Source organism: Saccoglossus kowalevskii, chromosome 13 (assembly GCF_978046115.1).
Source record: "Saccoglossus kowalevskii chromosome 13, keSacKowa6.1, whole genome shotgun sequence".
NCBI classification, from domain to species: domain Eukaryota; kingdom Metazoa; phylum Hemichordata; class Enteropneusta; family Harrimaniidae; genus Saccoglossus; species Saccoglossus kowalevskii.
The window spans coordinates 20,320,411-20,333,774 of NC_140653.1; the positions used below are offsets into that span (position 1 = coordinate 20,320,411).

Genomic DNA, 13,364 nt, shown 5'->3' on the forward strand with positions numbered 1-13,364 from the left:
TTTACTAAAGAGCCCAACTGGTGAAGTCAATTCTGTGTAAGCCTTACTTGCTTGGCTAATAATCGCTTGTTTGAGTTATGTAATAACCAGTCGTCTAGGTACGGATTGATGTGTACCGACGTTTGGTGAAGCAGCAGCACCACCTGTCCCATCCATTCTGGTGAAACGAAGCGGGCTGTGCATAACCTGAAGGGGGCACCCGAGATTAAAATATATGGCCCAACTGGCCAACTCGAAGGAGATGGCAACTCGCCGGGTACATTGATATGTGCAGGTAGGCCCCGCTCAACTCTAGTGAGGCTAGCCAGTTGAAATGGTGGATGGAGAGAACGCTGAATGGCGTCTCCATGCAGAACCGATCGAGGAGCACATACTGATTCAGTCTGCATAGGTCCAGAACTGGATGCCCACCACCTGTAGATTTGGAACTACAAACACATTTGAGTAGAAGCCTTCACTCAATGCCGGCTGATCTACCTTGTGTATGGCGCTCTTTTCCAGCAAACAGTCTACTTCCTGTCTGATTGCCTCCACCTTGCGAGAGTCCCCTGGCAGTGCCCTCAATGGGGGAGACATTGACCGGGGAGATGGATAATTCAGCGGGATCCTGTAACCATATGTCACCACCTGTAAAATCCAGGGATCAGTCACCCGCCGCCTCCAAACTGGACTACACTGGTGAAATCTATGTGCGACAGGGATATGTGTCCATGGGTTCAGCAGTTGCGAGGTGTGGGTGCTCTCTTCTCCAAAGAGGTGGATTTCCCCAAGGCCTGCAGTAGTCACTAAGTTGTGACCTGGCTATTCGCCGAACACATGCCCCCTGTTGCAGAGGTAAGTGTAAAACATGCTTCCCTCGTTGCTGGAATGGACGATCGCCCATCAAGGATGATGAGCCACCACCTGGTTCCTTCTTCTCTGGGGGTGCACCTTTACTCTTCCCTCCCGCTGAAGGGTATGAGCCCTTGCCTCCTGGCTGACTCTGGCTAGCTGATGTTGCCTTAGGGCGTTGTGTTTTCTGTGCTTGGGGCGCCCTCCGTTTACCCTTGTCAGTGACAAACTGGCTAGCAGATTTGATCTGAACCATCTGGTTTGTTGCACTCTGAAGCTCTGAGACTGCACCCGCCATCTCCCCATCAAAGAGGGTGGAAGATGTCCAGTCTGTGTAACTGAGGTGGTGACGTACTCCCTGACTCAGTTCGCAAGACAAAAACTCACGCGTCTAAGACAGCATCTCCTGACCCGAAAGTCCTGCCCCAAAATCGGAGGCTTGGCTGCCAGTATTCCCATTGATATTCAGTGCCGGAGGTTCCAGAAGCGACCCAGTGCAACTAGCCTGAGCTTTTGCCTCACCCAAATCAGTGGACGAGTTACAGCTGAGAATGGGAGGTTCACCGGAAGAGACATGTTTTGAATGCGAGCAATGCTTTTGTGTTTCTTCCTGCTTGTCGGCCGAAGGGCCGCAGTGGAGACAGCTCACTCCGACTGCATCTGATCTACCCAGCCTGCCAGGGACGATTTTTCATGGCTCTGGAAAACATCCCAGGCTTCAGAACTCCAGTGAAAAACACACGCCTTCAAGGCAAAAATCCTGAACGCTGCATGCAGTCATGGCAAAAATAGCATTTCAAATGCGGGTTCTATGCTGGTAAATTCTGATTATAACCACTGCACAGTCGCCTCGAAAAACGAGGAGACAAAACTGCATAAAATGAACACGACATGCATGAGGGAAGTGAAATACAGTTGGAAAATACGCAGAAAAAAACTTACAACGTGGTTAACCTGTGTCGCCGGGTTTTAAATTCTTGTAAAAAATTATACACAAAAAACGACACGGTGGTAAAAAATAAGGTAGCAACTCAAGCCAGAAACCTGGACAGAAAACGGCAGCCTAGACTTCATCCCCATTGCTGTGGAGAAAAGAAAACAGTGAATGTCAAGGTGAGGTGGCGTAGCCACATTAACTCGGTCACGTGGTTCGTGACGTAAGGAAAAAATCTTAGGGTCATGGGGCTTCCCCTGACCTATATTGTATCTCTCCGTCATTTGCAGAATCGCTGATTAATGCCTACAGTTCAAAATAGTCATTTTGACTGACCGGTGTCTATGGTGGGTAATTAAACGTAGTGAATTATCGTGCTGAGCGAAGACAAGGAAATCACCGATTTCATCTTGATACCACAAAAGGCTGACTAGAAAGACCATGACATTTGCTGCCGGTAACTCATACACACATTCGTATTAGTGTAGGGAATTCCAGAGGCTGTAGTAGTATTAATTGTTATTATTATCGATTGTATTGTTTGGAGATAATTATTTATTGTACGTGGTAATTTTACCAATATTGTGTTTTCATTACATGCGAGTGCCGTTATAGTCTGCATCTGGTTATTTATCGAAAGTTAATTGACCGTTTTAATATTATCTAACTAAACATGTATATAGATTTATTTATTTATACAGACTACACAATTGTATATGTCCGTACAGCTACGGAAGTTCAGAGGAATACATATAGATGAAACCTACCATAGTAAAATAATTAGTTCCGTCCCCTTGGGAATAGTATATCCACCAAGTGAAGTGTCTTTCAACGCACAATGAGGTAGTGATAATGGTGCAATACTACCAAATCGCTGTATTTCCAAAAGCGTGGCTTCAGTATAAGACAAGTTTTTACGATCGTCAAGTCTCGGGAGACGGTTTGCACCAACAGCCTGGAATCATGAGAAACCGAATAGTGGTCGGGATTACAAACAATGTTCAACATAAGGACACTCAATAGTTTGAAGCAGATGTGGCTATTTCACAATTATGCGATTTAAGATACACCCTGCTTAATTTGCACATGCATGTTGTATAGTACGTACCTGATCAATTTCATTAAACACTCTGTCCTGTATTTCTGGATGAAGAACCATTAATAGTAACCCCCATTTAAGTGTTGTCGCTGTTGTTTCAGTTCCAGCAGCAAAAAGATCAGCTAATGTGTGTTTTAACTGGTCGTCTGTAAGATCTTTATTGCCGTCTTGTTTCATTGTCTCAGCTAAGCATGCATCGATGAAATCACCTATGTTGTCTGGGTCGAATACTTCACGGTGTTCATCAATTTGCTGCTTGCAGAATTTCCTCAGATCATCACCAAGTGTATTGTAGTTATGTATATTTGATTGATTAAATGGCCTTCGAAACGGTAGAAAATCAAGTTCATACATAGTGCCCATAGAATTTTTTAGAATTAGTGGTCTCAATCGTTGGTTGTTTTAATTAGTTAATTATTTTATTGATTACAGTTTAATTATTACCTTCATATCTTGGATTATATTGTTCAACTGTCCAAGAATGTGGTCTATCAGCAAAATCGGTTCCTTTTTTTACCAGACATTCTTTGATGGCATTCACTCCATTTACAACAACGGCTGTATGAGATCCCATCTTCAGACTATAAACATCACCATATTTCTTTGAGAGTTTCATCATGTCTTTGTGTATATCAGATCCGAAGTACATAAAGCTGCCAATAATAGGTAAGCCCCCAAGGTCCGGGTGGGAAGTTCTTACAAGGTACCAGGTAGTGTTGGGTGGTTATTCATGCTAACAACATTATCATCAACAACACCAGTAGTGATAACGGATCAGTTGGCACAGACACCATAACGTTACAACTGCATGAAAAACAGTCTGTAAACATATATTCAAATACGTAACGGAGATTAATCGATGATGACAGCCAATTTAATGGCACCATCATTGTTCAGTTATGTGGCACAAGTTTAGAACTAATACTTCAACGATGGTTATGACCATTCAAAAATATATGTGTATAGTAGGAATGATATACGACCTGTCAAATAGCTCCACGGGGTGGATTTTGGTTTCGGGCCAGGTGCTATCACAACATCAGGGAGAAAGTCATATAAATTTGGCCGCACTTCGTTGACTGGGACAGCAATAATGTCCACTTTGCGCTATAATAAAACTTAACGCACTGTACAAACAATTTTGTTTTGACTTTGGTGTGCCAGAAAGGTGTGCCAGAAATTGATCACAAATATTACAAATAAAATAAGTTGAGTAAATCGTGTCAAATGTAGCAGGACACGCTTTTCCTAAAAGGTTGGAAACCAAATGTAAAGTAAACTTACGGAGCAACAGAAGTAGATATATGGAATACCTAAATTATATTGAATACCTTAATTATCAATCTGATTTATACAACGAATCATTGTTAATAGTACTATAAAATATCATGCAAATACATTTTAGCCATGCTGTAAGGCAACTGAAAAATACAATGGAACGATTCAGTGATGAACGTATGCTATTTTATTTAAATACAGATATGTAATGTCTGCTTTGTAATTTGCCTGTGAATAATTCAATGCATACTACGACTATTCTAATACCTTTTCGCTTGTGTGATTTACTGGCTTAAATAATGACGTTATATTCGACAACCATCACTTTTTCGTTGTGTTCCATTATTGAACGTGCAGATAAAGCAATGGGTCATGTGACTAAAGGTGGTATAAAAATAGTATAAAACCAACCCGCCATTGGTTTATATATACATACAGTTAACACAATTCAACATTTATGTACAGATTTCATTAAATAACATCAGTATTATTATTATTAATTGAGAATCATTATTTCAATTTACATAATTACATAGGTTAAAATATTGTTGTAATTTACATATTCGACACTGTAGATTTTTGCCATTTTTAGATTTTTTTAAATTTGCTAATAGTGTTACACTGGTTCGTGACAATGGACTCTCTGTTGTCCAGAGAGATCAAATGCCACATATTACATTTTTCAGGAATAAACTCAATGAATTCAATGGAAACTCGTCTCTCAATGGGTAAAACAGGGAATATGTAGAAAATACTAAAAATCAACCTACCCTATGCTTTAATGATGGCTGAAATCACTCACTGCAGTCCACACAATGTTTAGTTTGTGCCACTGTGTGTGTTGGCGCTCTCTTGCATGACGCCCTCATACCAACAAGCTATCGTGATCCAGATAGGTTTTTAACACGTGTTACACATGTCGCATGGGACCCGTATCGAACTTGATGTAACGTGACGACCATCGTCTTTTAGACGTTTGCAAAGCGCTTATTTTTAGTAAATTCATATTTAGACTCAGCTGTCATGACTACATCCATCATTTAAACAGATTTATTCCAATGTACGCTATAATAATCAATATAATATTCCCAAGTGTGGTTTGAACTAGATAATTATCGCAATTTTTGTCAGTTACTGTGGAGCTCGACCACATGCTGTAAATACAGGATATTGTTTCTAAAGGAACTTGATGGAGGACGAGTCCCACTGAAATACTAGATGTGAACCAGGATTTATACTTTACATCGCGTATCAATATCAAATTTGTGACAACTGTCACAAAGCAAATACGATAAACAAAAAAGATAAACAGATAAATATTAAACATAAGTTTCTTCTGATAAATCTTTTCTTGAACATACGAATCATACTTTATTTTCACTGTACGAGCGAATATATTGTAGCTTAACTAAAAATGCGACAATGGAATTTATTGTTAATAATGATTTAATCTAGTTATATGAACAATGAGATTTATGTATTATTAGCAAAAACATGATAATGAAAATTGTCAATGTATATAACCATGTCCACAATGCACTAAACCATTATATTTAGCTGATTTTAATATGGAACTCACTGAACACATCATTATTTAAGTTGATAGACTATTGGTCTGTCAGCAAAATCATTTTCCTCTTCACTAGGCATGTGTATTGCATTCACTTCATTGACAACAAATATTTGAGAACCCATCACTATATTTATAGTTTCATCATGTCAGATAAACAAATAAATAACTAAAACTGCCAATGACTGATATAATATGGAATCAACAAAATCAATAAGTAGAATTACATCACTTTGTAACCATTTATAATATGAACACATATATATATAAATCAACATGCATTTGACACACAGAACAGAATGGCCATCGCAAATAAGTTTTCACCACCAAGTGATATAATTGTTTATACTAGATCTACAACACACTAAATCATGAAATGATGAGTGTTAATGTGTCTAGGTACACATTACTGCAGTTCTAAACCGTCACATTATGCACAAACAAACGCAATAACTCCACTTTTTCTTTCAACAAAGTTGATAACATTGTGTACGATGAGATATTAGTTAATAGTTAGTTGCCATATCACGAACATGGCAGTTTATATGGTTGTTGCCATGGCCGATTGCAAATGTTACAAAACTCACGTAGGTCTACTAAACATTTCTTTATTTCCATTTTTTAGCAAAAGTGGATGTAGGTGCAGACGAAGAATAAATGCATCCGCGGCAGCAATCACCTTTTTTAGCTCCGATCTTCAATGACAACAAAGCTAAATAAATAGATAATCCCATTTCAGTTGTATCACAGTTATATCTTCGACCTCAATAACACGAGCTACGTCTTTATAGACGGTATGTATGTGAGGAATATTGTGCATGTTGTAGATTCAACTCTGCTTGATATACATCTATGCTTCAAATATATTTCTCTTACAAAGATTTGATTGTTCAAATTGCGAGGTTGTCACCCTATTTTAACAGACCAAAACGTATAATACTCCATAAGTGGATCGATCTGTTTTTAGAAATAACACCTGGTATTTGAAACAAAATAAATATAATCAATATTATTCAAAATTTTTAATTTTTACTTTGAGTTATGTGGGAAAATCTGCTCTTTAAGTGCAAAAAGTGTAAGTAAATTTGAAAGTAACACCATTATTGCAGTGAGTCAAAGAGGTCACGAACTTATAACAATATAATGCCACGCTGACCTCTGGATGAGTGTGCATACATTCACAGTTGACATTCCGATTGATAAGTCCCACGTTTAAACCCTGAAAGACTTACAAAATCATTGAAAAATGACCCTTTCATGTTCAAATACACAAGCCACTGAGATAACGTAATGCGTCTTGGACGTCATATTAATTCCTGTGATTAATAAACAGTGACAATGCGTTATATGTTGACATGGTTATTGGATATGTATAATAAATTGAATCAAAGTAACGAAATCTATTTAGTCGCTGTGGCCTAATTATATCATGGCATTGTCGATATGTGTAGAATGTTATATAATATTGCTATTTCAGACGATATATATTAATAATTTGTTTCGGAAAATTTCGTCGGCTATTTTGGCAAATAAAAAAATGATTTAACATGTCAGGTATTCCGCGATCGTGGTGTAAGAATAAGACCACAATATTCTAAAAAAACACTTCACATGTAAATTACAGTAAATGCATCAATAACGAGATTTCGACTATAGGAGCTTTCTGGTAGTTTTAAATTAAAAAAAATATATTACGACTTCTATTTAAAGGCGTTATTCTCTTTCTCAAAACTGAACGGTTGGCGGTTTAGGTGAAATATACTTGTATACAATTTATACTGATGGGTAATCAGCGTGATCGAAATCACAATCGAGCGTTATAATATCCCGAATATGACTACAAATCACAAACCCGCATGAACTTTGAAGGCCGCCTACATTAAAAATACTTATGGGGTCTGAAGAGATCAGGGGGTACCTGATATTTATTTCAGTTGAGAGGGGGGATTGAAATAAACTGTACTGTTCAGAGGGACTTAAAGTTTGTGTAATATCATCTATGTACTTAAAATAATGTTAGTATCAACAACAAACTGCAGAAACTAACAATACTTTATTATTAAAGTATTACACCATATCTTAATACATGGCCTACATGGGTTGTATTTAGATGTTCACATTTTACAATGGGTAAAACAATACTTAACATGCCAAAACTGTAACATAAGTAATATACTGTGTTCGTCACAAACACCTGAGTAATAAATCAGATACTTGGAACAAAGAAATTCTGTATATAAAATGATTAATTTGAGCAAAAGTAACTTATTAAAACAATTAATAACAAACAAAAGTTGATCAAAAGCATTTTGGAATAATTTTGACCTTTTTTCTATTTAGTTAAAGTCCCACAATCTGCAACAATTTTCTTCAATTTTTGTTTTCACTGTATAATTGTTGCAACTGAGTATCAATTAATTACCAACACATATTTTATTTTTAACCAGTTATGGCTGAAAATATATTAAAACGGCTCACCCCCAAAAAGATGGTGGACAACAAAAGTTCATTGAACTAACATGTTCAATAACATAAATAAATTTGTTATAAAATTGGCTTTGGTTGCATAAACATGTTCAGTGAATTAATACAATGAAGGGAAGGGGTTTTTGTGATTTACCTGTGATCATTCTTAAGGAAATATCATATAAATATCAATTTACCAGTTTTAATATGTCAGTCATGGATTTCTGTTTTCATTGAAAATTTTACCAATTTGGCATTGTCATAAATCAGGCTAGGTTGCCGAAGCACGTCTTTTTGTTTCGCTATTTAATTCAATGTTGGTGACTAGCGGACATTTACTCGTTTTTCTGATACATTTTAAAAATTAGTTACATGAGTGAATGATAACCATGTTGGTTTAAACAAATCAAGTTTTAAAAAGCTTTAGATACTGGAGCTACTATATTCGGAACATGAATGAATCAAACAAAGCTAGATTGTCCATACACAAATCTGACATGTTAACCAAAATGACATGTCTAGTTTATGAAATTTTTGTGAACACAAGCGTTGTGTTCAGGGATCGGGGAACTTCGTCTCGCTTGGCTGATGTCACTTACACGTAGAGGTACCAGATTCGACCCTAATGAATACACATAAGTTCATTACAGGTAGTCCAGCTTTATTCACACAAGCAGTCAGCCGAGGTAACCCCTCGCTGCACCGTTCTCTCGTTCTCTCTCTCTCTCTCTTAACAAAGTTTACAAATTTTATATTATAAGTAAAATCTCTAAGGCGTGGCAAAGTAACTGTGCGACTAGCCAATCGCTGCAGTCGTTGGCACGATCACGTGATTACCATGGATGTGCCTCACGGTTAAAGACTTGCAAATTTGCCACTACTAAATACAATAAGTAAACAATCTATTAATAAAATTCCTGTAATATATGTTTAAATTCTCAACCCTAAACATGCAAGTTGTTTATTCTAAAAAATAGCCTAACGGCGTGTGAACCGTATGTGCAAACGTGAAGTCGCTATCATAACAAAATAAAAGGTACAATTGTGTTGATATTGTTACGAACGGGAATACGAGATAGTCTCCCGCGAACCTGGCCGCCAATATCTCGCACTCCAGAACGCAACACTAAAGGGTCAAACAAAGGCACACAGTCAGGATATGTCCAATAATACTAATTTAATAATACAATAAGCATAAACCAATAACAGGAGTGATATAAATCACAAACCGGTCAACAATATACATCACAATAAATATAACATTAATGATAATAGCCCAGCTCGGAATTGCCTACCCTACCTAAGTGCAGAACTCGTACTGCGTAGCTTCAGCGATAGTACAGTTAATCACAGCAACGTCGACGGCGATATCAGTTATACAGCTCCAAACTACGAGGTCTCGGGGAATGCAAATTACACGACACTGACCGTAATGTTACACGACCTCTATACCGTCCGTGCAGAGAAAAGACCAAGATCAGCAAACCACGCTTTCTGGCGAAAAACAGGTCTTTGAATAAGGCTGGTTTTACAGTGCAGAACCACAGAAGACTGTTTTGCATCTATTAGTCCCTCATGCCGAATTGGTCATGCATTATCTTGAGACATACGTTGGCTGCCACGTTGACACTGCACCGGAGTTGAGCTGAACTGCCCTGCACTGGTCGGGAGCTGGGTGACAACTTGACCAACTCGTGTTCACGTTCGTCTTGCACAAGCACGAACAAAAAAATATTAATTAGCAATGACAATACATGCTGTCTATTCTAATTCCGCAGCTGGGCAGGCCTCACTAGCTAACTGGGCATTATCAAAATACATTCATTTTACAGCAAAAATAGAATATCATAACAATAAGTAGAATTAACAATATATCAACAAATTAATTATTGATTTATGCTTTAATACACAATTATTATGCCCAACTATTTGACTTATATCACGTATCCACACTCTGACAAATTTATTCAGTTCAGAAGCAGTCAACTAATCGTGTAAATAGCCAGGGGCCGACGGGTAAATATAGGCTTGCTGGCGGTATATTTTTTCGCATTTGGAATGGTAGTTTTATTGCTCTGTACATAGTTGAGTGGATAAAATAAATGTTGGTGACATGGCGGTGAGATTTTTTTCTCGTTTGGGTTGGTATTTTTATTTTTATTCATGTAGTAGGCAGTTTACAATGAGCCACTAAACAACTCCCGAAGTTCATTTGGGCATATGTATTTTTATTTGTCAATATTTACGTGCGGTACAATACATACTCTTAGACCCCTCAGCGGGTAGGACATCCGTTCTTTTTACCATCGAACCGACCATTGTATCACTTCCCTTGATTGCAGAAGCTGTTTGACTAAAACGTTCAGTAGTAGGAGGGGGATGTATGTACCTCATGTTTTCTGAATGGAGTAGAGGGGAGGAACAACCGAGCAGCTTTTGGGGTATCATAACGTTCGTCAATAATATTCCAAATTGATAGAAATAATTACATAAGCATTACCAAATAATTTGAATAATCAACACAAGGAACCATTACCTAATGTATGTAGTTAACAATGGAAGTAATCTATTAGTTCATTTCACCCAGTGCTCGTATTGTGACAGTGACTATCATACGACCTCTTGATACGCCGCCAAAAATTGACAATCACGTACATTTGGTCAATTAGCGTCCTAACAAACGGCTCAAAGAATGACAAATGATAAGCCGGACTTATAAGTATGTATGTATATAATAAGGAAGCCCATGGTTGGCCAGTTGGAACATAACTTAGGAATGGATGTTCACTAAATATTTTCTTGTCCGATCTCCTTCATATTTGCAACAAAGCAATGATCATTATTATAAATGAGCATTAATAAACGGATTACACGTGAATTCCTTTACATAGATTAGAAAATCTTTAACACTACAAACTACACATGACAAATTATTCCGTTTTAACTGTACGATTTTGATCAGAGACACATAATACATATAGTTTTATAGATAATTTTCCGTTCACTCCGAGATCTCGCGTAATGCATACTATGAACTTGTTAGGCATGAAATAACCAACAGTTTTGCGTTTGTCGAATCCCACGTTGAAGTCACTGCGACACTATGACCTTTGTTTGTTCTGTTTTACGTTCGGTTTGTATATAACATACAAATCAATTTGAAAGCTATTCTGCAAATTAATGGACATATATCCTCATTTTCCTAACACGAAGACTCAAGTCAGTTACTATTTAAAAGATCTTTATGTATCATCAACAATATATAAAGATAGTAAGATAGACATTATGAAGTAATTACGAGAATAACTTTAAGTAAATACAGCAGGGCGTGTTCATATCACACAATCGTTTTATATTTGGAATTTACGCTTCCTAAAAGAGTAGGATATAAAAACCACAACATTACGATACTCACAAGTATAGAGATACTCTGATTGATGTATACTCCTATCATATATAGTAAGCAAGGTTTTTAGATTCTGGCATTTTGAATTGTTATACACAAACATCAAGTGCTTCTCTCTCTCTGATCACAACTTGATATGGTTCAGGAACCAATGTTAGCCCTAAAACACCATCAGTGCTGGGTTTCTTGGTTCCAACTGGCAAGCTGAACCTGAATTGGTTTATCATGGCTGAGAAGTATAGAAACAATTCATGTTTTGCCAACTGTTCACCCATACAGACACGTCGACCTATAAAAAGCAAAGCAATGAGTGGTACACACAGAAATTACTTACAAATATATTATAAGCAAGTTACTGGTTTTCAGTAAAGTGGTTACAGTGGTATAAGTAACAGTATCAAATACCTATGTATGCATGTATCAAATTGAAATCCCCTATGGCTAAATACTATCGAATAATAATTATCAACTGTATTCAATGTGGTTTGAAATACGCTTTATATCAGTATCTTGGAGATAGATTTGCTACAGTTTCTGAGTTAAGATTTGTAAACATAATAACATGCACTTAAACACCTGCAGAAAATGGCATGAAATTCTCAGACTTCTTGACTGCATTGTTCTTTTCATCATAAAATCTCATAGGGTCAAATTTGTCTGGATCTGGCCAAATAGTTGGCTCTTTGTGAATTGACCTGCGTTAAAATTGTAAAATAACGTTGGTGTTAGGAATAGTAAACTCTCAGATGTCGAATATTTTCTTATCAATATCGGAACACGTCTTGGAGTTCTATACTGTTTTACCGTATAAATATGTTGACAAAACATCAAAAATATATTTTTTCGCCAATTGACCGTTTTAACATTATCTAATTAAACATGTATATAGATGAATACGCATAGATGAAACCTACCACAGTAAAATAATTACTTCCGTTCCCTTAGGAATATTATATCCTCCAAGTGAAGTGTCTTTCAACGCACAATGAGGAAGTGTGAATGGTGCAATACTACCAAATCGCTGTATTTCCAAAAGCGTAGCTTCAGTATAAGACAAGTTTTTACGATCGTCAAGTCTCGGGAGACGGTTTGCACCAACAGCCTGGAATCATGAGAAACCGAATAGTGGTCGGGATTACAAACAACGTTCAACATAAGGACACTCAATAGTTTGAAGCAGATGTGGCTATTTCACAATTATGCGATTCAAGATACACCTGGCTTAATTTGCAAATGCATTTTGTATTGTACGTACCTGATCAATTTCATTACACACTCTGTCCTGTATTTCTGGATGAAGAACCATTAATAGTAACCCCCATTTAAGTGTTGTCGCTGTTGTTTCAGTTCCAGCACCAAAAAGGTCAACTAATGTATATTTTAACTAGTCGTCTGTAAGATCTTTATTGCCGTCTTGTTTCATTGTCTCAGCTAAGTATGCATCGATGAAATCACCTATGTTGTCTGGGTCGAATACTTCACGGTGTTCATCAATTTGCTGTTTGCAGAATTTCCTCAGATCATCACCAAGTGTATTGTAATTATTTATAATTGATTGATTTAACGGCCTTCGAAACGGTAGAAAACCAAGTTCATACATAGTGCCCATAAGCTCAAACAATTTGCCTATAGTGTCAATAATGAAACTAAATTTTGGGTCCGAATAGTTGAATCGTTTACCAAACATTATCGAGCAAATTACGTTGGAAACACTCCTGTTAAGGATGGCGCCTGTATCGATAGATTTATCTTGAATATCCTTGAAATATAACATAATATA

General features: G+C 37.1%; 2 protein-coding genes across 2 annotated transcripts; both read right to left on the reverse strand.

The window, feature by feature from the left end:
- Nucleotides 1-1,780: 1,780 nt before the first annotated feature.
- Nucleotides 1,781-3,519, reverse strand: LOC146735068 (cytochrome P450 2B11-like). The gene is made up of 3 exons (XM_085506753.1): nucleotides 2,874-3,519; nucleotides 2,533-2,720; nucleotides 1,781-1,913 (listed from the first exon to the last, which is right to left on the reverse strand). The coding sequence occupies exons 1-3, from the start codon at nucleotides 3,225-3,227 to the stop codon at nucleotides 1,895-1,897; spliced, it is 561 nt and encodes a 186-aa protein (XP_085362879.1). The 5' UTR covers nucleotides 3,228-3,519; the 3' UTR covers nucleotides 1,781-1,894.
- Nucleotides 3,520-11,673: 8,154 nt separating this feature from the next.
- On the reverse strand, nucleotides 11,674-12,904 carry LOC146735069 (cytochrome P450 2U1-like). Its single transcript, XM_085506817.1, has 4 exons — nucleotides 12,840-12,904; nucleotides 12,499-12,686; nucleotides 12,161-12,279; nucleotides 11,674-11,873 (listed from the first exon to the last, which is right to left on the reverse strand). Exons 1-4 carry the CDS (start codon nucleotides 12,888-12,890, stop codon nucleotides 11,674-11,676), a joined length of 558 nt encoding a protein of 185 aa, XP_085362943.1. The 5' UTR covers nucleotides 12,891-12,904.
- Nucleotides 12,905-13,364: the final 460 nt, after the last annotated feature.

What these genes read in the sequence shown, in the direction of transcription:
- LOC146735068 (XM_085506753.1), bottom strand. Translation starts at nt 3,227, where the DNA reads ATGGGCACTATGTATGAACTTGATTTTCTACCGTTTCGAAGGCCATTT. An exon ending in TGTTTAATGAAATTGATCAG is followed by an intron (nt 2,721 to 2,873) that starts GTACGTACTATA and finishes TCATGATTCCAG; the next exon opens with GCTGTTGGTGCAAACCGTCT.
- LOC146735069 (XM_085506817.1), bottom strand. Translation starts at nt 12,890, where the DNA reads ATGGTTCTTCATCCAGAAATACAGGACAGAGTGTGTAATGAAATTGAT. An exon ending in TGTGTAATGAAATTGATCAG is followed by an intron (nt 12,687 to 12,839) that starts GTACGTACAATA and finishes TCATGATTCCAG; the next exon opens with GCTGTTGGTGCAAACCGTCT. An exon ending in TTTCATGCCATTTTCTGCAG is followed by an intron (nt 11,874 to 12,160) that starts GTGTTTAAGTGC and finishes TGCTTTTTATAG; the next exon opens with GTCGACGTGTCTGTATGGGT.